The sequence below is a fragment of the Larus michahellis genome, chromosome 1 (genome assembly GCF_964199755.1).
Source record: "Larus michahellis chromosome 1, bLarMic1.1, whole genome shotgun sequence".
Classification (NCBI taxonomy): Eukaryota; Metazoa; Chordata; class Aves; order Charadriiformes; family Laridae; genus Larus; species Larus michahellis.
The window spans coordinates 543,280-567,965 of NC_133896.1; the positions used below are offsets into that span (position 1 = coordinate 543,280).

General features: G+C 55.2%; 1 protein-coding gene across 10 annotated transcripts in view; it reads left to right on the top strand.

Moving 5' to 3' along the window:
• SHANK3 (SH3 and multiple ankyrin repeat domains 3) overlaps positions 1-24,686 on the top strand; it is a 378,942-nt gene that overhangs the window by 284,204 nt on the left and 70,052 nt on the right. For all 10 annotated transcript variants that reach the window (XR_012585285.1, XM_074573072.1, XM_074573077.1 and 7 more), the window contains exons 16-17: positions 5,715-5,797; positions 18,345-18,469. Coding sequence is in view for 9 of the 10 variants with exons in the window: in XM_074573072.1 (XP_074429173.1) it covers positions 5,715-5,797; positions 18,345-18,469 (208 nt within the window). In the remaining variant the exon portion in view is untranslated. The remainder of the gene's footprint in view (positions 1-5,714; positions 5,798-18,344; positions 18,470-24,686) is intronic.

A 24,686-nucleotide genomic window follows, 5' to 3' on the forward strand; every position in this document is an offset into this window, starting at 1 on the left:
AGCTCTCTCAGCCTGTCCCCACAGCAGAGGGGCTCCAGCCCTCCCAGCATCTCCGGGGCCTCCTCTGGCCCCGCTCCAACAGCTCCGTGTCTCTCCTGTGCTGAGCCCCAGCGCTGGAGGCAGCACTGCAGGGGGGTCTCCCCGAGCGGAGCAGAGGGGCAGAATCCCCCCCTCGCCCCGCTGCCCACGCTGCTGGGGATGCAGCCATCTTCCCCTCTGCTCCAGCCCCCCCAAGCCCTTCTCTCAGGGCTGCTCTCCATCCCTCCATCCCCAGCCTGGGCTGGCACCGGGGGCTGCCCCCAGCCAGGGGTAGGACCCTGCGCTGGGCCTAGTTGAACCATGAGGTTCTCATGGGCCCACTTCTCGAGCTTGTCCAGGTCCCTCCGGATGCCATCCCATCCCTCTGGCGTGTCACCGCCCCACTCAGCTTGGTGTCATCGGCAAACTTGCTGAGGGTGCCCTCGATCCCACTCTCTATGTCATTGGTGAAGATATCAAACAGTACTGATCCCAATGCAGACCCCTGAGGGACACCACTCGTCACCAATCTCCATCTGGACATGGACCCGTTGACCACTACCCTCTGGATGCGACCATCCAACCAATTCCTCATCCACCAAGCAGTCCACCCATCAAATCCATCCCTCTCCAATTTAGAGAGAAGGATGTTGTGGGGGACTGTGTCAAGGCCTTAGAGAGGTCCAGATAGACAACATCCATAGCTCTTCCCTTGTCCACTGTTGTAGTCACTCCATCATAGAACGTCACTAGGTTGTTCAGGCAGGACTTGCCCTTAGTGAAGCCATGCTGGCTGTCTCGAATCACCTCCCTGTCCTCCATGTGCCTAAGCATAGCTTTTGGAGGATCTGTTCCATGATCTTCCCAGGCACAGAGGTGACGCTGACAGGTCGGTAGTTGCCAGCGTCCTCCTTTCTGTCCCATTTAAAAATAGATGCAATGTTTCCCTTTTTCCAATCACCAGGAACTTCACCTGACTGCCATGGCTTTTCAAATATCGTGGAGAATGGCTTGGCAGTGACATCAGCCAGTTCCCTCAGGACTCTGGGATGCATCTCATCAGGTCCCCTAGACTTCTGTATGTTCATGTTCCTCAGGTGGTCAGGAACCTGATCTCTACTAGGTTTGTCCCTCTAAAAATTCACAACGTTACTAAAATAACTGGCCCTACTCAAGCATTGTGTGCATTAACTGTCTTTAATTTGGTTTCAACAAAAGACCAACCAGCAGAAGGTCTGACACTCAACCCTGCAGAGGAGAGACAGTCCGGTAGACCTTGTGTCATCTTGAGCAGCTCTGAGGAGCCGTGCTCCGATGCCGCTGTATCGTTATTTAGCTCGTCTGTTTGTTCATTCACCAGTTATATGTAGGGCACAGTAATCTGGCAGTGAACTTGAGGTGCTGTTTTCCATTGGGTGTCATAACTTTATTTAAAGATTTGTGTCACAAGAGTGTTAAATCATTATTTTGCTTAATCTTTCTCTGACACCTTAAAATAACTCCCTACTACATCTTATTTTTTGAAAGCTCCTATTTTTATTTAGACAAAAATAAAAAAATGAGTAATTCAGGTTATTTTTTCAGTACGGCACTATTGCAGGTCTTTGATTACGCTGCTTCATCTCCTTCCCCAGGCTGGTTTTTAGTGCTTTTTCCAGCCCTCGGAGCTCCAGCAGTGCCGATCATGTCAGGTGTCTCTCTACTCCCCCACAATTCTCGTTCACAGAGACGTAAGGACTTTTTATTTCATGGTTTAATATACACCTATCTATAGAACTAAGCAGTGTGGTTATATCCAAAGGTGAAGATCTCTGGTGGATGTTACTGTAGTCAGTTACAAACCTGAGGACTTTTAGGTGCCTGTAGAATAGATGGCCACAGGCCGAGGGTTTGCAGGTTCTGCAGGGACTAAAACTGGGAGTGCTCTTGCAACATCCCCCTTGCAAGTCTAACTTCATGGACGACGCAGTGGAAGAGAGTGAGCTAAAACAAATAAATGCCCGATATTTCTAAAAATCCCACAGGTAACTTTACACACGTACTTTGGGAGTGGTCAGGGACAAAAAGCGGCGTGTTGAGGAGTTTTCCTGTTGTTTCAGACAAGTTTAGGTTTTTGAATTAAGGTACTTCTTGCCAGTTTATTTGTAGGAGGAGGAATAATTCAGGTAGCAGAAAGAATCAAATATTCTTTGTGCAGAATTACTTTGGGTAAAAGCAGCAGCAGGTTGAACTTATTTAAAGGCTTACATTATCGCAGGAAATCTTGGCAGCTGAGGATTGGTGGGGGAGGCTGGGTGAAATTGGACTTACACAGACTACAAGCAGTTTTGTCAAGAGTTTCCTCAGCTTATCATAGAACCATAGAATCACAGGGTTGGAAGGGCCCTCTGGAGACCATCTCCTCCCACCCCTGGCCAGAGCAGGGTCACCCAGAGCAGGTGGCACAGGAACGCGTCCAGGGGGTTTGGGATGTCTCCAGAGACGGAGACTCCCCCACCTCTCTGGGCAGCCTGTGCCAGGGCTCTGCCACCCTCACAGCAAAGAAGTTCCTCCTTGTGTTGAGATGGAACTTCCATGGTCACGTTTGTGCCCGTTACCCCTTGTCCTGTCCCCGGGCACCACTGAGAAGAGCCTGGCCCCATCCTCCTGACACCCCCCCTTTCAGTATTTATCAGCGTTGATAAGGTCCCCCCTCAGCCATCTTTTGTCCAGACTGAAGAGACCCAAATCCCTCAGCCTTTCTTCATCAGAGAGGGGTTCCAGTCCCCTCAGCATCTTGGTAGCCCTTTGCTGTCCCCTCTCCATCAGTTCCCCGTCCTTCTGGAACCGGGGAGCCCAGAACTGGACCCAGAGCTCCAGCCGTGGCCTGCCTAGGGCAGAGCAGAGGGGGAGGATGACCTCCCTCCGCCTGCTGGCCACGCTCTTCTTGATGCACCCCAGGATGCCGTTGGCCTTCTTGGCCGCAAGGGCACATTCACTCACATTTCATCCACACATCATGTAGATGAAACAACCACAGAGGTCCTATGGGAAGAATTAGAGGTCCAGAATTTTCTTTTGTCTTGGATTCCACATTTTATCACTGACAAAGCAATTGCAGCAGGACTGATGGGGCACTTCAGCCCACCCCCAGGTAAATAGAAATCACGATTTTGTATACAACCGTTTGTTTCCCTTTCCTTCTCTCTCCTCTTGCATCTACACATGCACAAACATATTCTTGTGGAGGTGGCAGAATTTGCTCTTGGTGTGGGGTTAAGATCTGGCAGAGGTCATCTACAAGGGATTGACACGTTGTATGGAAAAGGGGGAATATTCCTCTGGATGTGAAGTGTGTTGGGTCTAGTTCTCTTCCTAGATGATAAGTCATAGTTCAAATGGAAGATAAAGGCTTAGTGCAGTATCACAGAAGGGTTTGGGTTGAAGGGACCTTAAAGGCCACCCAGTGCCACCCAGGGACACCTCCCACCAGCCCAGGTTGCTCCAAGCCCCATCCAACCTGGCCTTGAGCCCCTCCAGGGATGGGGCAGCCACGACTACTTTGATACGGGAATCACGGTTTGGGGTTGTCTGGCTCTTGTTACATGGGCGGGAGGATTGTGTTATCGTAATGACCTCTTCCGGGCAGGGTATTAAGAACCTGTTTCCAGTAGGACACCCTACACTTGGAAGAGAGGATTTTGTTGTAGAGGGGAGAATTTTATGTATATTGAGGAACCATATGCATAACCGGCTCTGCTTTTGGAAGACAGGCAATGTGTTAAAAATGTGACACAAAGGGATGACTGTATGACAGCAGCCGCCTCCTTTAAAGCAGTTCACGTAGTTTTGTTGAAGTTTATTCACATCTAGGTACCTTGTTGCATGAAATCACTACTTTTATAGCTAACCTATTTTTTCATGGATATTGCCTAAGCGTGTCCAAAATTATAGTGCAAAGCGAACTACCAGGGAAGTCCAAGGAATTCAGGCACTGGTTTCCATGGAGGATGTGTGTCTGTATGTCTTCTGGAGTGCCTCGGTACCTGCAGCTGTTGTGTGTATTGACTTTCATGATCACCTTCCCTTGCTTTGGAAAAGAAAGGAATATTTCTATCCGTCTTGCTAGGAGCTAGGCACTGTTGTAGTGCTAATGGCAGAACCACGGAGTTACCTCCCCCAAAAGGGGACTGTGATGCCTATAAATGCAGCCCTGGCCGGTGAGGCTACAGATGGCCGGGATGCAGAGAGGTGTCTCCTGTCCCGGTCCCTGCTCGTGGTCCCTGGCTGCTGGAAGTACGCACAGGGATGTGGGTTTCCATCCCGCTCCTCGCAGCAGCACTGTGAGCCCTTCGCCACCCACCCCTCCCGGACCTGGGGATGTTCGGCGGGGTCCCGGCGGTGACAGGGGGTGACACGGGGTGCAGCCAGTGCCCTGGCAGCACACCCCTTCCCTGCAGCGTGGGGCAGGAGGCGGCAGGCGCGGCGCGGGACACGTGTGGCGGCGGGGCGTGTGCCTGCAGCGGCGGCGGCACCGCGCATGTTGGGGCACCTCATACCGCAGTGTGCGAGCCCAGCCTGCTCTGTGCCAGCGCCTGTCCACGGCCGTCCCCTCCCTGCCGCCTGCCCGCGCCTTGGCAGCGCGTTCCTGTGCAGTGCGGTGCCGCGCGGGGCTTTGTCCCCGCCGCCGGGCAGACCCCGTCGCTGGCCGCAGGTGCCCAGGTCTGGGGGCCGGCCCGCGCCATCGCTCCCTCTCTGCCTCTCCTGGGCTTGGCTCGGTGTCCAAAGCTCCTTCTCCGCGCCGCCGAGAAGGACCGAGGTCCCTGATTAATTCCACTCTGATGTCAGACATGCGGCTCTGCTGGGAGGGATTTGCAGGGCTGCATTTAAGCTCCCGTTTGCTGAGAGAATCCCTCTCCCGTCTCCCCTCCCCGCGCGCCCCCCGCCCCTCCCGGCGTGTGTAGAGGTGGTCTGCTGGAAGGGTCGCTGGCGGCCGGGGTCCGCACGGAGCTGCGCGTTCGTTCCTCTCTCTCCGCCGCTGGATTTTCCCCATTCTTCTCGTCTGGCCGTGGCGGAGGGCAGGGAGAGAAGCTTTGTTAAACTAGGACAATGCAATGCATCCCCCCTCTGCAAATGACAGACCGTTACTTAGCAACGCAGGGGGGGATTTTCAGAGAAGATCAGAGCGCCGGGATGAGGATATAAACTCTGCTGTTCTCCCTCCCAGGGAACTTACCAAAGAGGCACCTCTCCTTTTGTCAAGCATCTAATTTTTGCATACGAGAGGCAACCGGAAAGTCTCAGAGAGCTGCTTCCCTGATGGATGGCTGGCTGCCTCCCCCCGCACCTCCCCTGCTCAGGCGCTCCACTCTTCAGTTCCATGCTAAGGGCATCATTTAAAGGGAAGCCCAAAGTGGGATCAGTAAGCTCCCTGCATGCGTATGCAGGTGACTGAGGAGGGGACCGGTGGGCAGAAGGGTGATCCAGGCAGCCGGGGCTTTCCTCCACCCACACGTTGAGGGAAAGTAGCTTTCGTCTTTTTTGTTCTGACTTTGGGCAAGGGAGGGAGGGAAGCAGATTGTGCCCAACTCCTTGCTGAGATGAAACGGTCGATGAGAAGAGGTCTCCTTGTCACAGGCACAAAGGCCACCTCCGCCTGGCAGCATGGTGCTGAAATCTAACCCTAGCATCATTCTCTTGTGCTCTTTCCTGCCCAGTGACTACATCATTGAGGAGAAGACGGCCGTGCTGCAGAAGAGGGAGCATGAGGGATTCGGGTTTGTGTTGCGAGGGGCCAAAGGTAAGGGCTGCTTCTTTCGCTCGGTCCTGGGGCGGGGAGGGAAAGCTCCTTCTCCTGGCTCTGCCTGCTGCTCAGGATTTCCCCGGCTGCGCCGAGCAGCCCGCGAGCCCCTCTGCGCCGGGGTCTCTTGGGGAGTCTCTTCTCCTTCTCCGACGGCTAGGCAGCGCGAGGGCAGCTTCCCTCCGGTTACGTGCATTGTACGGACAATGCCATTCGCGGCAGATGTGCATCTCTCGCACGCTCTGGGGTGTTTCTCTGGTACCGATGCTGGTACTCGTAGCTTTGCATTTGTAGGAGTTTCCACTTCTGCCTATTCACTGGGCATATAAAGTGCATGTGCTCTGCCTCAGGTGCAGATGTAAGCCCCGTGGGGCAGGGCCTGTGTCCTCTGTGGCTTTTTTTTTTAAATATGCTTGAAGTATTTCACTCTCCTTTGGCTGTGCAGAGTTGAGGGGTCCTTCTCCCGGGAGCCCTGGCTGCCTTGGGGTTCAGCCCCGGCAGGAGGGCACACCAGTAGAAGTCTGTCCTGCAGCTGCCGCCATACCCTCGACCCTCTGCGGCCAGGCAGCCCCTGCTCGTGCCCGGGGCACGCGTCCCCTGTGCAGCCTGGAGTGCCTGTGCTCGTGCAGCCGGTACCTTGGACCGGCTTGTTACGGGGGCTCCTCTTGCCGGAAACTGATCTTTTTGCTATGAAAAAAAGAGAGTCCCTTGGGGACTGGTAATGAAGGTGCTCGTATTCACATAGGAAACAGGCTTCAGCCCCTGTGCTCGGGAGGCTGGTGCACCTCCGGCTGCGGGTCCTCCCTCCAGCACTTCCAGACTGGGGAGAGGCGAGGGGGTCGCGGAGATGCAGCTGCCGAAAGCCGAGGCACGGCGGTGCATGCTTCCGTCCCTCCCTGGCACGCAGGGTGCAAGATGCAGGAGGGAAAGCTTAAACCGTGTCTGCCAGCTCGTTTGGTGGTGCTGCTCCTTTCCTGGACCTCAGCGTGGCTGAAGATCATTGTGATTTGGGCTTTAATCTTGGGTGTGAATTTTCTGTGGGGATTCCTGAATTGTCTTTGTTCTGTCCGTATCGCAAAAGGGCTGTGTGTGCCGGTGGGTGTGTTTGCGTTCCTGTTGGAATATGGTTGCTGTCTCTTCCTCCCCTCTCTCTCCCCTTCCCTGTATATGTGACATACGTGTCTGTCCGTGTGCTGCTCACATCAGTCTGTGTAACGTGAAGTGAAACTTCAGAGCTCAAAATGGCATCCATTTTTTTTGCCAGATCAGGCTTGCAGCTATTGTGTTCGGAAAAATGGGATAAATTTTGTCCCGTTTCCTTTTTTCTTTTCTTTTTTTTTTCCTCTTCTGTGCCCTCCTAACGTTCATAGGCTCTGTATTTCCCTTTGCTGAGGCTGAAAGAGGGGACTTGGAGCGGATGAAGCGGTGGGCGTGATGCTGTGGGACTGGGCTCTGCCTGGCGGTGCTGCAGGGGGCACCCAGCGGCGCGGGGCTGCGGAGGGCCGTGGCTTGGAAGCCCTGGCAGGGTGGGCACGGTCGGTCGTGCTGCCACCCGGGGCAGGGGTGCTGCGAGTCTGCCGGAGCCCCTCGGGCAGCTGCAGCCTCTTGACTGAGAGGTGAATGTGGTGGCCCTGAGTCACCCCTTTATTTCCCAGCCACTCAACCTGGCGCTTCGCGCTGCCGTGGGGTTCAAGCTGGAAGGTCTTTGGGACTCTGTCTTGGCCCCGTCGGTGTCATCACCGCTCACGCTTCACTTAGATACTCTGTGCGAAACACGCCAGGCCTCGTGGGGTGAACCGGGGAAGGGGTCGGTCTGCAAACGGGAGGGACCAGAGCTCCAGCAAAGTCCCTGCAGAGGGAGGGAGCTGCTTATTGAGACTCAGCTGGATGATCCTCAAAGGAAACCGCACTTGTGCTGCAGAGGATGCTGAAAATCTTGCGTGGTTTCCAGCCTTGCTGAGGGTTGATTCCTTCCCAAGCCCAGATTTGCCCATCCATGTCAGCTGCCCCATCAGCTGCACCCGAGCAGAGATCGCGCTCCACCGCCCCGGAGAGCCGGCCCTTCCCAGCCCGTCCTTCCCCACCTCTGTCCAGGACTGGGAGGAGGTGATGTCCCAGTCAAACCAACTGAGCGTTTGGATAAAGGTTATTTCATCCTGGTCCCTGCAGGAGATGAGCTGCAGCTTTTGGACATGGGACGTGCCTGCAGCCATTGCCTTAGGGAATCACGTGGAGCAGATGGGAAGGGGGGCAGCAGCCCCTTCGCTCAGCGCTGTGATGAGCAGGTGGATTCACTTCTTCATTTCTTGGCCCAGAGAGACCGTCCCTACCTTGCACATGCACAAATGATAGACCTGCGCTCAAAATGCGGAAAGATGATATTTCTTGGCTCGTGGTATCCTGAACTCAACCAGTCTTCTGTGCCTGGGCTAGAGCAACCTCCCTCTTCCTGGCTAACCCGACTGCGGATCAGGCACTGGCTGTTTAGTAGTATGATTCATAAAATATTCGTATTCGTACATACTTCCCTGGGGCCATCCCTGTGAACAGTGGTGGTTACAGCTGATGCAGTGACTGCACCTCACATGGTCTCGGCAAATCCACGCTGCCAGTTCCCTGGGCAGAGGAATGTTGTTCCCAGGCCAGTTAGTGCTCGTTGGCGTCTGGTTATGGTGGGCTCTGAGGAAGTGCTAGAGGGACACGCAGTCCCCGACTCGGGAATCTACTCCCTAAGAAAGGAGTAGATAATTTTATGAATAGGCACTCCTGCTCCCCTCTGCCCGCCACGGCCTCCCCGAGCCCTCCTGCTCTCACCATGGCCTCCCTGAGCCCCCCTGCTCCCCTCTGCCCGCCACCGTCCCTCCTGTTGGTCCTTGCATTTGAGACGGACCATTGAGAAGCGCTTGTCAAACCAGCAGGTCCCGGCTCGTCACCGCAGTGCCCATCCGTGGGACTCGCTGTTGTTGGGGGTCAGTCTGTACCCCAGCCCCGTCCCTCCCGGCTGGGCTGCAGCAGGGCCCCACAGCAGCCATTGCTGTCCCCAGCCCCACGGTCGCTCCAGAGCGTCTTGTTGTGTCCAGCATGGCCGGAGATGTGGGCACCGTGTCCCCAGCCTCAGCCCTGTGCCTGGGAGCCCCCGCAGCCATCACCAGCCCCCCCGGGCCCACGCCTGGCAGCGGGCGAGCTCATGCATGGCACACTGGGTCCCTCCTCCAGCCGCGCCGTTTGCTGGTGACTCGGTCCTGCGGCCAAGGCATCTGCTCCCTTCACAAACTCCCACTTGATTTTTTGCCACGTTTTCTCTGCAGGAAGGTTAAAGTTTGATGTTCAGCATCAGCTGTTTGTGTTTGCATCTCTTTGGTAAAGACCAGCCCGAGCAACTGGTATTGCAGGGACTGAGAGAAATCTCCTTGGGTGAACTGAGTGATGCAACCACCCACGTGCAGAACTTGCCTGGACGCTTGCTTGAGTGACCTGGTCTAGTGGGAGGTGTCCCTGCCCATGGGAGGGGATTGGAACTGGATGATCTTTAAGGTCTCTTCTAACCCAAACGCATGGGCCATAGTATGATATGCAGCAGTCAGTGGATCATTTGAGGGAGTTTTAGGTTTATTTCCTGTCCAGCACTTGGCGTGAGGACCTCAGGCTCAGAAGCCTCTGCAAGCTGAGTTCTGGTGCTGGGTCTCGTTGACCTGACGGGGGTCTCTGAGAGCCGCAGCTCCTGCCCCACACAGCCCTGGGGGCACGAGGCGGGCTGCGGTGAGGGAAGTACGGTCAAAGCTTGAGGATCCTTGAAAACATTCCAGGTCAGGTTGGACGGGGGTCTGAGCAACCTGATCAAGTTGAAGGTGTCGCTGCTTGTGGTGGGGGGTTGGACTATACGGCCTTTAAAGGTCTCTTCCAACCCATACCCTTCTGTGATTCTGTGATCTTGCTGTTGGTCTTGGGCAGAGGGGAGGTTGCCCTAAAGCCCTGCAGCAAGTTTTGGGACACAGTGCTGGTGTCATGAAGTTTCATGGAGATGGCAAAGCTCACTGGTGGTTTTCAGAACTTGGCTCTTGAGCAGAGGAGTGCTGTGGCACTTTGTGATGCTCAGGATGGACAGAAATAGGGACTGGAGGTGTTCGGACAGAGCACGTCAAACACCAGAGCTGTCATCTGTGTCGTTAAGGGTGGTGTCTTTATTATGGAGATCTAATGGGAACCTAGAAACAAGGCCTGGTCTAGCTATGGCAGATACTACTTATGACACACCTTTTATAGTAGCCTTAGAAATCAAAAAATTCAGGAGCTGATTTCAGGAGCTGCTGCAGGACCCCTTTTCTCCCTGCCCCCAAACACACGTACCCCGTTAGTACCTGTTACCCGTTGGCCACCCGGCTGGAAGCAGGTGCCTGCTGCTCCAGCGCCCTGGGTGACAGAACCCGGCGTGTGGGGGTGTCTGTGCGGCTTCCCGCCCCAGCCTTGAGCTGAGACACTCCTCTGGGATTTTCGGTGGGAAGTACCAAGGCAGCTACAGTATTATTTTATTTTTCACTCTGTAAGTATGTTCCCGGTGAAGTAACTGGGATCTTAACAATTTGCTCTGCTTGAATTAACTTGTAATATCCTTCACTGCTAAGCTTGGCTAGTAATAAAAGTAACTTGTCCAAGAAAAGCAGTATTTGCAAAGAATAGAATAGAATATTTTCAGTTGGAAGGGACCTACACCGATCATCTAGTCCAACTGCCTGGCCAGAAGTTAAAGCATGTTGTTAAGGGCATTGTCCAACTGCCTGTTAAACACTGACAGGCTCGGGGCATGGACCACCTCTCCAGGAAGCCTCTTCCAGAGTCTGGCCAATCTCTCGATAAAGAAATGCTTCCTCACGTCCAGTCTGACCCTCCCCTGGCCCCGCTTTGAACCATTCCCAGGCGTCCTGTCCCTGGGTCCCGGGCAGATGAGCTCGGCACCTCCCTCCCCACGTCCCTCCTCAGGGAGCTGCAGAGCCATGAGGTCGCTCCTCAGCCCCCTTCTCTCCAAACCAGACCAACCCAGAGTCCTCAGCCGCTCCTCAGAGGACGTGCCTTCCAGCCCGCCGCCAGCTCGGCTGCCCTCCTCTGGGCACACTCCAGGACCTTCACGTCCTTCTCGAATGGTGGCTCCCAGCGCTGCACACAGAGCTCCAGGTGAGGCCGCGCCAGCGCCCAGCACAGCGGGACGTTCCCCTCTCTGGTCGTGCTGGGTCTGATGCCCCCCGGGATGCGGTTTGGCCTCTTGTGGGGGTGTCCCAGGAAGCCTGCATCTTGAAATGAGATCAACTCTGGTGCTGCAAGAGTCAAAATCGGGGCTGGGGTTTACCACATCAGGGCTGCGGGGTGATTCCTCGTGGAGACGGGCAGCCCAGGGCAGAGGCAGCGCGGATGGGCAGGGGAAGAGCCAGCTCTCGGGTCTGGGCAGGCTTCTGGCTGTGGCAGGTGCCACCGGCCCAGCTTTGTGCCATGGATGTCCCTTCAGGATGCCACTGTGACAGAAGGCACCGATGTCTCCCCGGCAGCAGTGGCATGGCGGAGGCATTGCCGGCCCCTCTCGTGGACCCTCCCCTTGGCCGCGGGGGGCTGTCGGTGCCCCTGTGCCGTGGGGCAGGGTCGGGGCGCTGCAGGGCCTTTGTCCTCAGACCCTGCTGCTGAGGGGCCTCTCAAAGCCACCGCGGCGCTTCATGGGGACCTGGTCTTCCAAGCTGGCGTCCCGGGTGTGATCAGCCCGGAGAGTGGACTGTTGGGGGCGGGAAATGGCCGCCGTGGTCAAATTGCACAACCGAAGCTGTGGTGTTAACGTGGTCACTCCTCCAGAGGTACGAACTGTGCTTCCTGAGATTTAAAGTCATGAACTTTTGCAATGAACGGTAGACCTCCTTGTTAGGAAATTTTACCTCATTACCAGCGAGAATTTCTGTAATTTAATTCCAAACCTTTTGATTTAGTTTTGCCTTTGCCAGTTGGATAAGAGCCTCCTTAAATTTTATTTCCTTCCTGGGCAGGGACTTGCAGATGAATTGTCACCGAATTACGTACTTCTGACCTAAAGCTTTGCCGCGGGCTCTGATCTGGAAACAGTATTTTGGAGGGTCTGGTCCCAAGCTGGCTTCTGTGGAGACTGGTCTGCTGCGCTCAGCCTTCGCTCGGGCCTCCGTGAGAGGCAGAGGTCGGGATTGCCAGGCTGCGTGGGGAGTAGTGGTGTCCTCCTCCTCCGGCACCGGGGCTACAACCAGCTCTGGGCACTGCGGGTTGTCCTGGTCGACGTTTCTTGTTCCGTTGGTGTTGGGGCTGTAGGCTAATGGCTGGGCAGCCGAGGAGGCTGAGATTAAGCTAACGAACGGGAGGCAGAGCAGGACTGGACATGACGCGGGAGGTGGGACGTGGCGGCGGGGAGGGAGCTGACAGAGTCACAGGTGGCCCTTTGAGGAATGACGGCATTTCATGAGCGTGTGAGGGGCGGGGATGCTGTCAGTGGCCAAACTTCACAGGTAACTGACAGGGAATACTGGAACCTTTGGGGGTCGCCTCTCGGTGACACCAGGTGGGGCCAGGATTACCGCGGTAACGGTGTTGGAAATACCAGATTTGAGTGCAGATGTAGCAGAACTGGGGTGCGCGGGGTAAGAGTAGCTAGAGGCAGATTGGTCATTTGGGAGGAAAAGGGCAGCAAAAAGGAGTGTCAAGAACCGGGAAAAAGGGTACCCTGACTGGCGTGGCTGGGCTGTTGGGCCGGGGTTTTGGCCGGGGCAGCTCCGTGCGTGATCAGCACAGCCCCGATCAGGCAATACACCGGACCTGTTCTGACCATGGCTGTGTGCCCAGCCTGCTCCTTGGTCTCTGGCTGTCAGCAGAACGACCCCAGGGATGGATCGAGCATCTCGGTGCCGGGTTGGTGCCTGCTCCAGCCCTGTCAGCGTGGGCATCTGTCCACCGCGCCCAACGGCCGGCTTTCAGGGAGGAGCAGGCAGGGAACGCTCCTGAGGTTTGCTCTGAGCCGTCGCTTCGCCGTGGCAGTACGGCTCCGGGGTGTTCTAAAGGCCATGCTGTCTGCAGGCAGCGCGTGGATGTCTGCGTACGGCCGCGCTCGGGCAGGGTGTGCAGCACCGCGTCCCATGCAGGGCTCCGTCTCCTGTGACCCCGAGGAGATGGGGGTTTTCCACACCAGGCTGGTGGGCTGGACAGACTGCTGTGGGGACAGCGGGGTGGCAGCCGGGGCTGCTCCCGTAGCAGTGGGTGTTCTGTTCACCCCTTGCCTTTGCCAGACATTATTCTCCCAGAGGTGCTTCTGCCCCTTTCAGCAGACTCTGGTGGTTTGGAAGCAGATATCCCCACCACCAAGGTCTCCTGCACATGGCGTGGTTTGGAGGTGCTCCCTAGGGTTGCTGTCAATGTACATTTCACTCAGGTCTGTTCTGTTGTGAGAACACGTGAGGAAGCATTTCTTTACCAAGAGGGTGGTCAAACCCTGGAAGAGGCTTCCTGGAGAGGTGGTCGATGCCCCGCGCCTGGCAGTGTTCAGGAAGTGTTTGGACAATGCCCTTAACAACACGCTTTAACTTTTGCCCAGCCCTGATCTGGTCAGGCAGTTGGACAGGATGATGCTTGTAGGTCCCTTCCAACTGAAATAGTCTATTTCTGTTCTATTCCATTCCATTCCATTCCATTCCATTCCAAAATGATGTGCCCGGTACCCTTCAGCTTGACCAGTAAGGCAGGGTTGGGCCTTGGCCCAAGTGCTAAGCTGTCTTTACAACTTTTCTGGCACTTACCCAGGAAATTTTAATTGCTGTGTACTGCAGGAGAAGTTCCTCCCTTTGCGGGTCCTGTGCAGTGCGGCACAGAGCGGCTCGGCACTGGCCAGGTGTGAGCGCAGCACTGGTGTGTTTGACTGAAGGAGAGCTACAGGCAGCTGTACGGGGAAAGTTCTGGAACAGGGACGCACAGATTCCCCTGCATTGCCTGAGCCTGCGGGTTAGTCAAGGCGGGTGGGACACCCAGTGCTGGATTGCAGCTCACCTGGAGGTCCCGGCTCCTCCATCCATGGCCTGATGCGGCCGCCGGAGGCCCCTGGAGCAGTGAGCGCTGCAGGCTCACTCTCTGCCTGGAAAAGGGGTGGGTTGGTTTAATTTTACTTGTCCGTTATTAGAGCTTCTTCCTCCTTCCCCATGACCGACTGCTGGGACTTCAGGCAGTAGCAGGGGAGGGTTTCCTCTGCCTATGTTTTCCCCCTCCTCTATTAAATTATGCTTCTAGTATTTGTTTCATAAGGATACAGTTCTGACTTCAGGATGCATTTTCTTGTTTACTGAATTTTTACGGCACTAGTGACACTTTACAAATGGTGTGTCGCGGCATGCAGTTCCTGTAGATATATGGGGCTTCCAGCCCACGGAAAATGGCGTGCCTGGAGTCCTCGTGTTACTCATCAATAACGCAGGTGACAAAATTGGCTGTGAGGCTGGGTTTCCTAGGTTAATTTTATCTGTATTCCCCATCGGTTTGTATCTTTGATTACCAATATGAAAAACGCACCCTCGCGCTATCCCTGGGACGGCTCTGAGCTGTGGTTTGGGATTTCTCCCGTCCGCGGGCCGTCCTCAGCCCCGTGCTGGGGGACGCGGGGCAGCGCTTCTGAACCGTGCAGGGTGGGACTGCGGCGGGGGTGTCTGGAGCCGCTGTGATACCTGGTGCCCTCGCGTCAGGCTCCTTCTCCTGGCTGGGGAACCAGTTAAATGGTCCTCTGCCCAACTCTGACCTCCCCAGGGATCAGGACTCCCACTTAACCTTTTCGTGACTTAATTATGATGCACGTATGATGAGAGGGCAGCACTGGAATGTCGTGCTGATGCTCCTGTTTTGTGAAGTACGGTGCTCATATTCTACGGAGACCGTGTGTCTCATTATCACAGTATAAATAATTTACATGACATTCAGAGAGCCTGAGTCTTCCCTTTCCTCATTTTCAGAGGCAATGCACAAGGTCTTTCTCACCTTAAACCTCGTATCAGTCTGGGCCTGTGCGTAAGTCAGTGGGCACCTGGTTCTGCAGCTACAGTCTGCGGAAAGGTCACGGTTGTGGTTCTTGGAACTTCAGACTGTGGAAAGAACCTGCGGGTCAACACTGATCCGAAGAGCTGCATTTAACACTGGCGAAGGATTTGGAGAAACCAAATGTTACATTGGCATTTCTAAAAATAGGTGGGATGACTTATCAACTGTTTGCCACTTAAGCTAGTTTCCATCAAAGGAAGAAGTCGTGGAAAGCTGTTGATAAATTTATCTAAGCATAATCAGGTCATTCAGCATATTAACGTCTTGTCAGGCAGACTTTGTCTTGGTCTGGTGCTAGCTGGTGGCTATCTGATTTAGCAGAAAAACCTTGCATAAAAACTGTAAATAAAATAATTAAAAGGTAGTATGGTAAGTGATGGAAATATTTTTATCTGTATAAAATCAGTGTCTGTACACTTTGCACAGATGGAAGGGAATGTAGGTCACATTTACTGGAGTGGCCTGACATCAAAGGAGATGTATGCACGAGATCATCCGCTGACTCGGTAATTAGATCTACTGCTTCATTAGGGTTTTGACACAGCTCTTAAAAAATGCTTTGTTTTGATGATAGACTTAGAGGGATGGATAACTCATCTAGGCCCGTTGACACAATGCAGCATTATCTGTATTGCTAACAACAATAAACCATGCTTTCTCCACACTTCAGCCGAGGTGAGAGCTGGGCCGACAGGGACCTTTGTTGAAGGCTCTGGCCCTTGTTGGGTGTGATACCAGACTAGATAATCGCAGGGTTTTCTGACTTCCTTGTCACGTTTCTCTACGGCGAATGGTTTGTTCAAGCACCATCAGCCACTAAGGAAGAGGTTTGGTGTTTGATTCCTTAGAAGGTTGCCCTGGATCCGTCAGTGCAGTCCCTACGCTAGCAGAGAGTGTCCTTTTACCACTGGCTCGTCTGAACGAAGATGAGACTAAAGATTCATGTGAGCAAAAGACACCTCCATCAGTCCGCTGGGAAGCCCTGAGTGAGAGCCTTCAGTTCTCCTGGCCCCGGAATTGCCAGCCTGGGCAGGGTTTGGGGAGCACGTCTCTGGTTTGGATTCCTGGGCTCTGGGTCCGTGTGAGCCGGCTGTTTGCGCCGAGGTGGCCTTGCTGTGGCACCTCTTACCAGCCGCCTTTGGCTTCTCTCTCACCTAGGCGAGAATCTCGCTGCTGGAGGGGAGGACAGGACGAGCCCGCGCAGCCAGGCTCTGGGCGCCTCTGGTGCTGGTCTTGTGCTGCTTTGCCAGCCCTTCGTCATGCTCCTGCGTTAATTACCCTGCAGAGAGAGCAATGCAAAGTAACGCATTGCAACATCAAATGGGCCCTCTGCCAGGGATCTGTGTGCACCCCAGTCAAGGCCACTGGACCTAAGCCTGCTGCTGGTGTGGAGCACTGGACTGAGATGATCTGCGTCCACACCGTCGGCGCCAGAAGCTGTGCCTCACGCTGCAGCCACCCGGTGCGAGTGGCAGTGCCACGCTGTTGGCCAGCCGCTGGTCAGCAGCCAAAACGTAGACGTTTCAGGCATGAATGTCTCTTGGTGCGCGACATACGCTGCTTCATTAGGCAAAACAATGGCTTGTTACCCCCATCCCCTCCTGCTGGTTTTAGTGTGTTCCAGAGCTGCTCAGCAGAATGGCCGCTGTCCTGCCGTTACAGGAGAGGACTCGTGCCGTGCAGCTGCGATCTGTTATTCGACAACCGGCCTCGAGCAGCGCGGCTGTCCCAGGAATAATGAAACCCACTCGCTGATACTCCGGCGTGTGTCACACTGTCAGAGCCTGGCTGGGCTTTCCAGCCGCTTGTTCCTCGTGTGTCAGTGCTGCCTGTAGCCCGTGACAGTCAGGGATGGGGAACACCCAGTCCTGGTTCTGCAGGCAGGGAAAACAGATTACCTGGCACGAGCGGTTTCAGGATTGCACCTTCACCCACCCGACACCCAGCTTGCTGAGTGCTCCTCACCTTCATCTTCGTCTTTGAGGCTGCTACCGGCCAAGAACAGCTCCAAAGGCAGCGCAGCGCAGGTGGGTGGAGGTGGCACCATCCCCTCTCTGGTCCTGGGACTGCCACTAGGTGGAGGTGGGGCTGGAAGTGGGTGCTGCTCCCTGGAAGGCTGCATGACCCAGCGGCCGGGTGTCCTGGTGCCAAGAAGCAGCACTTTTCTTGGAAAGACGACTTTGCCCTTTCCTCACCTGTGGCACAGGCGCTCCCCGTCTGTCTGGTAACACATGAAAGCCGGTAGGCAGATGGCATGCCGTTAGAAAGCCGGTAAGGAGATGGCATGCCGTTAGAAAAGGGGTGTCTCGAGCTTCCCCTGGATCTGCTTCAGGTGTGCCCAGTCATACAAGGCCTAGTGAAGAAGTCCTCGCTGATCCAGCGCCATGGTCTTGTGTAGCAACACACGAATCCCCGCTGCACCCAAGCAGGTACACAGGCAGCAGCTCTGTTCACAACACACAAAGGGGAAAATAAAAATCTTCTCGGAAAAATATGACCAGCCCCTGAAGCAGCCGCAGTCGATATACTCTGTGCTGGGGACAGCAGCCCCTCTGGGTATAACTGGTAGTTTCAGGTGACCAGAGTCTGGCCAGATGTGTAAAGAGTAGCTGTGGCCTTTCTGCATCATTTCTGTGATGGATCTGATGTTTCTGAACACCTGCATCAGTCTCCTCTTGATAAACAGATGAAGGAAGCTTTTTCCTCCGTCACACAAGCTCCGCTCTGCTCTTAGTTGGGCGTCCCCCTTGCAAAATGCCTTCCTCCTGGACGGGCAGTGAAGCAGGAGGGGCTGGAGCCGGGTAATGTAAGCGCACTGCCTGGGTCCATCTGAGAGAGTCCCTTCCCGGGAAATGGTGTTCTTTTGGGGGCAGGAGCAGGTTTTCCAACCAGGAATGCAATTAAAACCTCACTGATGAAGAATGGAGTTCACTTATAGATGTCCATCAACAAGTGGCCCTCTGCTCCTGAGCTGACGGTCTCCTGTAGGACCAGTAGGAGCGAGCCACCCGCCTCTCTGGGGTGCTGGAGGCCGTGTCACGTCTGCAGTGGCACAGGTGGATGGGGCACGTGGTTTTTTCTCAGCTGACTATGAGGGAGGCCTGGAGCCGCTAACTCAGGTGTAGACACCGGAGGAGCGCGTTCCACCACTCCTGGCATCGTTCGTCGATGTTGTTCTCGTTTCGTTTGCGGTACTGGGAGATGGATGGGGCTTTAGGGACCTTGTGGGAGCATACGTGACTCTGGGAGTCACACGTGTCCGGGAGGCTCTGCGGCCGTCTCAGGCCTAAGCCGATGAACGCTGTAGACAGGTAGCACTAGCTCTGGTTCCTGCATTGAAGCCAAGCTGAGCCTTGCGTACGTGGTCGTTCTAAACCAATATGTAGAGGTTTTCCTGGGCTCCTGGACATCCTTGTCCCGGCTGCTGCTTTCTTTTAGCCACACTGTCTCAATCTCTCTCTCTCTCTCTTTTTTGTAGCTGAAACCCCAATTGAGGAGTTCACCCCAACCCCAGCCTTCCCAGCGCTCCAGTACCTGGAATCAGTGGATGTGGAAGGTGTCGCTTGGAGAGCAGGGCTTCGGACGGGAGACTTTCTGATTGAGGTGAGCCTGGACACGCGGCAGGAGAGTGACTGATGGCAGCCAGCAGCATCTTCCTCTGCGGGACCAGGGCCTGTGTCTTGCACAAAATTATTTTCCATTATAAGGTGTTTTGAGACCTGGGTAATAATTGCTACTGAAATGCCTGCTGCCTGGGTGTCTTGATGAAAAAATGTTCTTCAGGTACAATAATTCAAGCACATACGTGCTCTCCGTGCTAGAAAATGAGTTGACAGGTTCCCTTCTGCTAACTGAAATTAGAGGGAAAATGGAGGTTGGAGAAAAGCCTCATTAGATGCCCTCTCTGCAGACCAATCAGGATTGTTTCGTACCGATACTCGTTACAGCTTTGCCCGGTGTGGTGCAAGTATTGGGGTCTGTAGAGCAGAAGGAGATGGGCCGGGTAGGTAGGGCTCTGCTCCTGTACTGCCCCGTGGCCCCTTCCCTTTCTGGAGAAGGCGATGTTGGACTCTGCTCGCAGCCGGCTGGGTTTTCCTGGTTGTGTTTAAAAGAAAGGAAAGGAAGGATTAGAGTCACCGGCAGCTTCACGTTAAACAAGTGGCTGGAGGCTCAGCAGCAAGGCACGGCGGGGTGGAACAGAGGGTGCGGGTTCCCGGGGACGGGCAGGAGAAAACTGGGACCGGGCTCTGAAGCTGGTGGGCAGGTCTCCAGCGCTCGCTTCCTCCTGCAGCTTGGCGTTATTATTATTGTCTGTATTGGTGTATGCACAGAAGCTCAGTGAGGGGCCAGGAGAAGGCTGTGGTGGGTGCTGCGTGGTGGGTGCTGCGTGGTGGGGACGCCTGGGCAGTGCGGGGGTGACGGCGTGTCCCAGCGCAGGCTCCCGCGCCTCTGCTGGCCATCCCTGGGCAGAGGGGGGACACTGCAAGGAGCAGCCTGGGCACATGGGCTGCTCCATCGTGTAGTGAACCCGGCAGAGGAGAGTTCGAAGGAGTGATTTAAAAGAGAGCGATAGCATTGATTTGTTAAGTTTATAGGGACTCTCCTCGCTCTAGGAGGAACGTGCAGGAGACATCAGGGTGGTACTTGCAAGTGAAAATTACGCTCAGAATCCATGCCAAATGGGTACGGTATGAATAGGCCAAGTCTGCTTTTCTCGAAGCCAGAGAAAAGGCTGTTACAATAAGGCAGCTGAGAAATGATTGAAGTGTTTGTGCATCACTCAGTCAAATGCCCGTTTCCGTGCCTTAATTGTAAAGGGATCCCAGGGAGTTTGGGTGAAACGGAGATGTGTGCGCTGTCGGTGCAGGAAGGGCTGTGAGATGAATCCTGCCCCTTCCAAGGGCACGACGGCGGCAGAAGAGGTGGAGTGAAGCCGAATAGACACCGAGTCTGTGAAGCGAGCGTGTGTTAGATGGGAAGGGGAACTTTGTGTGAAGGTTTGAGGTGGGTGGCATGGTTGGGCTTCGCTGCGAGTCTCGTCACAGCGACTGCCGAGCGGCACCATCCATACAGTCTGAGGAGGGGCTGGCATCCCGTGGGACTTTGCTTTCCCACGTCTTCCCATGCAACAATCGTAAGGCTTTAAGCCCAGTAACGCAGTCTATGCAATCTGCGCTGGTCCGTCGTGGCGGTGGTGGCGTGGTGCAGGCTGTGGTCGTGCGTGGCGTGAGGCAAGGCAGACTCTGGTTGTGGAAGTGCTCCTGGGCAGCTCAGCTGCTGCTTTCGCTCTGCAGCCTGAAGCTTTCACTGGAAAATGCTGTCTTCTCCAGGGGTGGTCGTCACCACTCTACTGGGCCGTTGGGCGGTGCACCCTGGAGCTCCCGGCCGTGCTCTGTGGGATCATCCTAGCACTACTTTTTCCACAGCGAGTACCTGAGAGTGATGGACGTTGGGTGCGTAGTTGGTGGAAAGCCCGTGCCCGACGCAGGGACGGCTCTGGAGTGTCCGTGCCGAGGTGCTGCCTGTGCCTCACCCCAGACGAGGAGTCCCAGGGCTGGAGTGGTGCCCGCACGCGTGACCCTGCTGCAGGGCCGGGGGGGACTGACGGCCACGTGCGGGACGTGGGGCCACGTGCTGCCAGGAGCACAGGGAACCCCACGGCTGGAAGGGGAGAGGGGAGCCGGGTTTGGGGACCTCTCCGCAGAGGTGCAGGTCAGCACTTGGCCTTACTTCCAGTGGGAAGAGCACACCTCTCCTCCACTGTCCTTTCTGCCGCTGGTGGGGCCCAGATTTGCCCTCTGCACCAAACCTCTGGAGAGCAGCTCCCGGGGAGGCCGTTTGCACCATCCGTCCCACGCGTGAGCACGGTTCTTGCAGCCGGAAAGTCCCCAAAAGCTGCAGCAGGAGGGTGCTGGCGAGGGCTGTGTGACCCAAATAGCCTGGTGCATCTTCGGCGGCCTCTAAAGAACGTCGGTGAAGAACCAATTGTCATAAACCTGGCAAAACCGTTATAGCGCTGGTACTTTTTCTGATACGTAGTATTAGAAACATTACAAAGCAAGGAAGAATTTCAAATGCGTATAAAGCCACATGGGGTGCGAGGAGGAGGCAGGGCAGCCTCATCCCAGCTGAGACTCGCAGTCCCCCTCCCCTCCCTCCCAGTTTGGACGTTTAGCTGCAGAATAAGCGTCTTTGTCTGGTAACCTGCCCTCAGCACGTTACCGTTCCCTTTGGATCAGCCGGCTGAGCCGGCTTCCCCTCTGGCTGCCTGATCATTAAATCTCTGGCAAGCGGAGCAATAGGCGCGTGTGGTTTCCCTGGGAAGGGAGCTGGAGGTGGGTTCAGAACGAGCGCAGCAGCTTTGCCGCAATGTAAAGCCACATCCTGAGGGCGATATTCGGGAAGGGACGTGGTGTGCTATGGCTGGAACCCTTGCACAGGTCTCCGCGACCGTCTTCAGCCGGTCCAAGTGTACGGATTAGGGATGCGTTAAATTTAGATCGAAGGTGCACGGGCATTTTAAGTTTGAGACTTCATTTCTAGCCTTGTAACTTGTAGCCTGAGACCGTCTCTTGCCGAAATTAATGTTTAGTCTTTTAACTTTAAAGCTTTCTGACTGTTGGAGATCAGTGCTGGACAGCCGGGTGCATGGAAGGTGCTTTCACATTGGAGTTAGCAAATCCAAAAAAAGTGGAGGTGGGAAGCCCTGAGAGGCGTTTGCAGGCGGAGAAGTGTTTGGTGACAGTGACGGTCTCCACGTGAGAGCTGGCCTTGCCCAGCGGTGGGGAGCAGCTCTGCCGATACCACCAAACAGCTCCTTATGCCAGGAGCAGGGACGCTGCTTACAGCCCTGACCTGCCCTAGTCTTCCTCACGTGAATTCGGCAACTAAAGCAGCTTCTGAAGCCGGCAGAGGGGTGGCCGTGGATGCTGGAGGTAGTCTGGTGGGTGCTCCAGCAGTTCCCTTTGGGGAAGGAGTGAGAAGTGTTTCTGTGTGCCTTGGCGTGAGGAGCCGGCAGAGCCGCCCACCCCCTTGTACGCCAGCTGGTGGTGACCTGAAAGAGGCAGCAAAGGCCAGAGGAGGAGGCCTGCAGGGGGGAATCTGCCCCCAGATGGGGAGCGAAGCTTCAGACAAATTCAGCATTCAGCCTTGAGGCTTTTTGACTGATAAATACCAACCTATAACAACTCTAGTACAGGACCTGGCACGTACCATGTTCAACTGCAATGTCCCAGCCCTCTGGTCAAGCCTGATGTGCCACTCTGCTTCCTCGTCCTTTTTAGCCTTTCATTTCTTACCAGCTCCTTCCGTAGGAATGGGGGGCCTAGACTGGGCTAAGGCGACCGGCTGGACCTGCTTGGTCGGCAGGTCGGGGTGCGTTGACCCTGGCTTTGTCCGTGAGATCCATGGGATGGCTGTACGGGCTTCAGACTACGCGTTTGACGAGTGTTGGTGTCCTCACCTGATACTTTCTTCAGCAAGACTGGTCTCTGTGTTTAACTGGGAAACCTCTGCCTGATTCTGGGAACGTGGGAAGTTTCACCAGACCCCTCCAGGAGGAGCAGACAATCTTAAAGAAGGAAAGTGAGAGCTCCCTGGTGACTGTCGGGAGCTTTAAATCCAGTCGCCCGGTAGATGCAGGGCTGCTGCAGCTCCTCGTTCCCCGGTTCGGTCAGTGGCCGGGCTGAGCGTGCGTTCCCGATGGGGACACGTACACACGTATGCACAATATACACATACACGCACAGTCTGCCACACGGATCAGAAAACACACCGCATTGTGCAAAGACAAACAGCAAAATCAGCCTGAGCGAAGAATGTATATATACATATATATATATATACACACACACATATATATGTATACGTTGCGCCAGGGGAGGTTTAGGATGGATATTAGGAAAAATGTTTACGCTGAAAGGGTTATTAAGCACTGGACCAGGCTGCCCAGGGCAGTGGTGGAGGCACCATCCCTGGAGGGATTTCAAAGCCGGGCAGACGCGGTGCTTAGAGATATGGGTCAGTGATGGTTTCTGTCAGAGTTGGGTTGATGGTTGGGCTCGATGATCTGAAAGGTCCCTTCCAACCTGGGCAATTCTATGATTCTGTGATTCTCTATGTGTGTGCAATGTGGATGCCTCCAGTAGCTGGCCTTGGACCTCCAGTCTGGCCAGTGCCTGGCCCCTAGCTCCTCCAGTCTCCCCAGTTGCTGGCACCTGAGTGTGTGAACCCCTGAGACCCACATCCCCACCCCGCTTGCTGGTGGTTGGATCTCATGACACATCTGCACACACACGTGCACCCACACGTGCACTGTATCCCCAGGCCTTAGGCACTTGGTCTGTCCAGCAGCTGGTCTCCAGTCCTCAGGGCACAGGCACACACAGACCCAGACCAGTCTCCCTGGCAGCTGCTCCAGACACCGAGCCTTACCAGTAGCTGACTCTGAAACCCACAGGTCAGTCTGGTCCCTCCAGTAGCAAATTCCCAGACCTCCAGTCCCTCCAGTACCTGCCCCAGGTCTATGGCCTCTGTGATACCTGGCTCCAAACCTCTTATCCTACTCGCTGGCCAGTCCAGCTTGATGATTCCTCACCAATAATTGCACCTACGTGTACATTGACGTACATGCATGCAGTCCGGTCTCTGGAGTGTCTGGTACCCCAGTACCTGTGGGACCCCACCACCCACGGCCCCTTCCCCGGCTGCTGGCAGTGATACCTTCGTGCACACACACACAGATACGCCACATGGAGCTCAGCCTCACCCAGCGGGAGCGTGGTGCCGAGACACGGCAGGCTGCGGCGCCCAGGCGCAGGGATGGCCAGACAACCTGGTACGCTCGACTGGCCTCTTCCACACTCTTCTCCCTTTGTTCTCCTGTCCTTGCTCTTGCCCGATCCACCGTCATCCCTCCTTTCTCCAACCTTTGGTTCTTTGACTAAGCATCTTGGTAGGTCTGGCACAATCCCGGAATGCTCCTCCTGGCATCCCGGAATGAGTCCCACACCCCGACTGGCAGTAGTTCCCCTCGCTCCGCAGGGTGACCAGGAGAGACCCTCTCCCACCGACTCATCCCGTGGGTCCAGGCGCAGACCGGGGCTGACCCTCCCGCCGTGGCCCTGGGGGTAGCTGAGCCGGGGTGCAATGACTCCGGTCAGGTCATGGGGGTTCCTCCAGCTGTCGTTGTTCCTCTGCTTCGTTATGACTGTGGTGATTAGCCTTTGATCACAGAATCCAACAGTAACAGCCCATCATCCCATCTGCAGCCTGTTCGTATTCATGTACGCTGCCTGCTCACCCCTCTCTGGTGGGACTTATCTCCTGCTGATCCACGTTTTACTGCCCAGCTCCCTTACGCTTCTCCAGCTCGGATTGTCTTCTGGCTGTGGCAGAGGGAGCCTGGAGCTGCGGAGAGACGTAACCTCAGTCCTACAATGCCACCTATCAACAGAAATTCAAGCATCAGAAGAAGCGTGTTTAAAATTTTGCCCTCACAGCCGAGTCCCTTCCAGCAGCCGAGTGCCCAGGCTTCCGAAAGAAGTCTTGGCAGCTCTAAAGTGCCGTAATAGACTGGAATATCTGGCCCTTTCTCTCCTTCCGCAGAGAGATACCATCTCTTTTTTCCTCGCCTTCTGGGCTCGTTGCTTTTTCTGCTCTCCTTTGTTGTGCTTCAAATCCCCTCTCTCAGGAGGCCTACACACTTAAGCCTTCTCTCCGTGTTGGAGTGAACAGGTTCATTTTTTAATCCCAGGAAAGCATGTGGAGTGGTCACAAGTGCTAAATCTCCTGCTTTTTGTGTTGACTCAGCCCCTGCTTA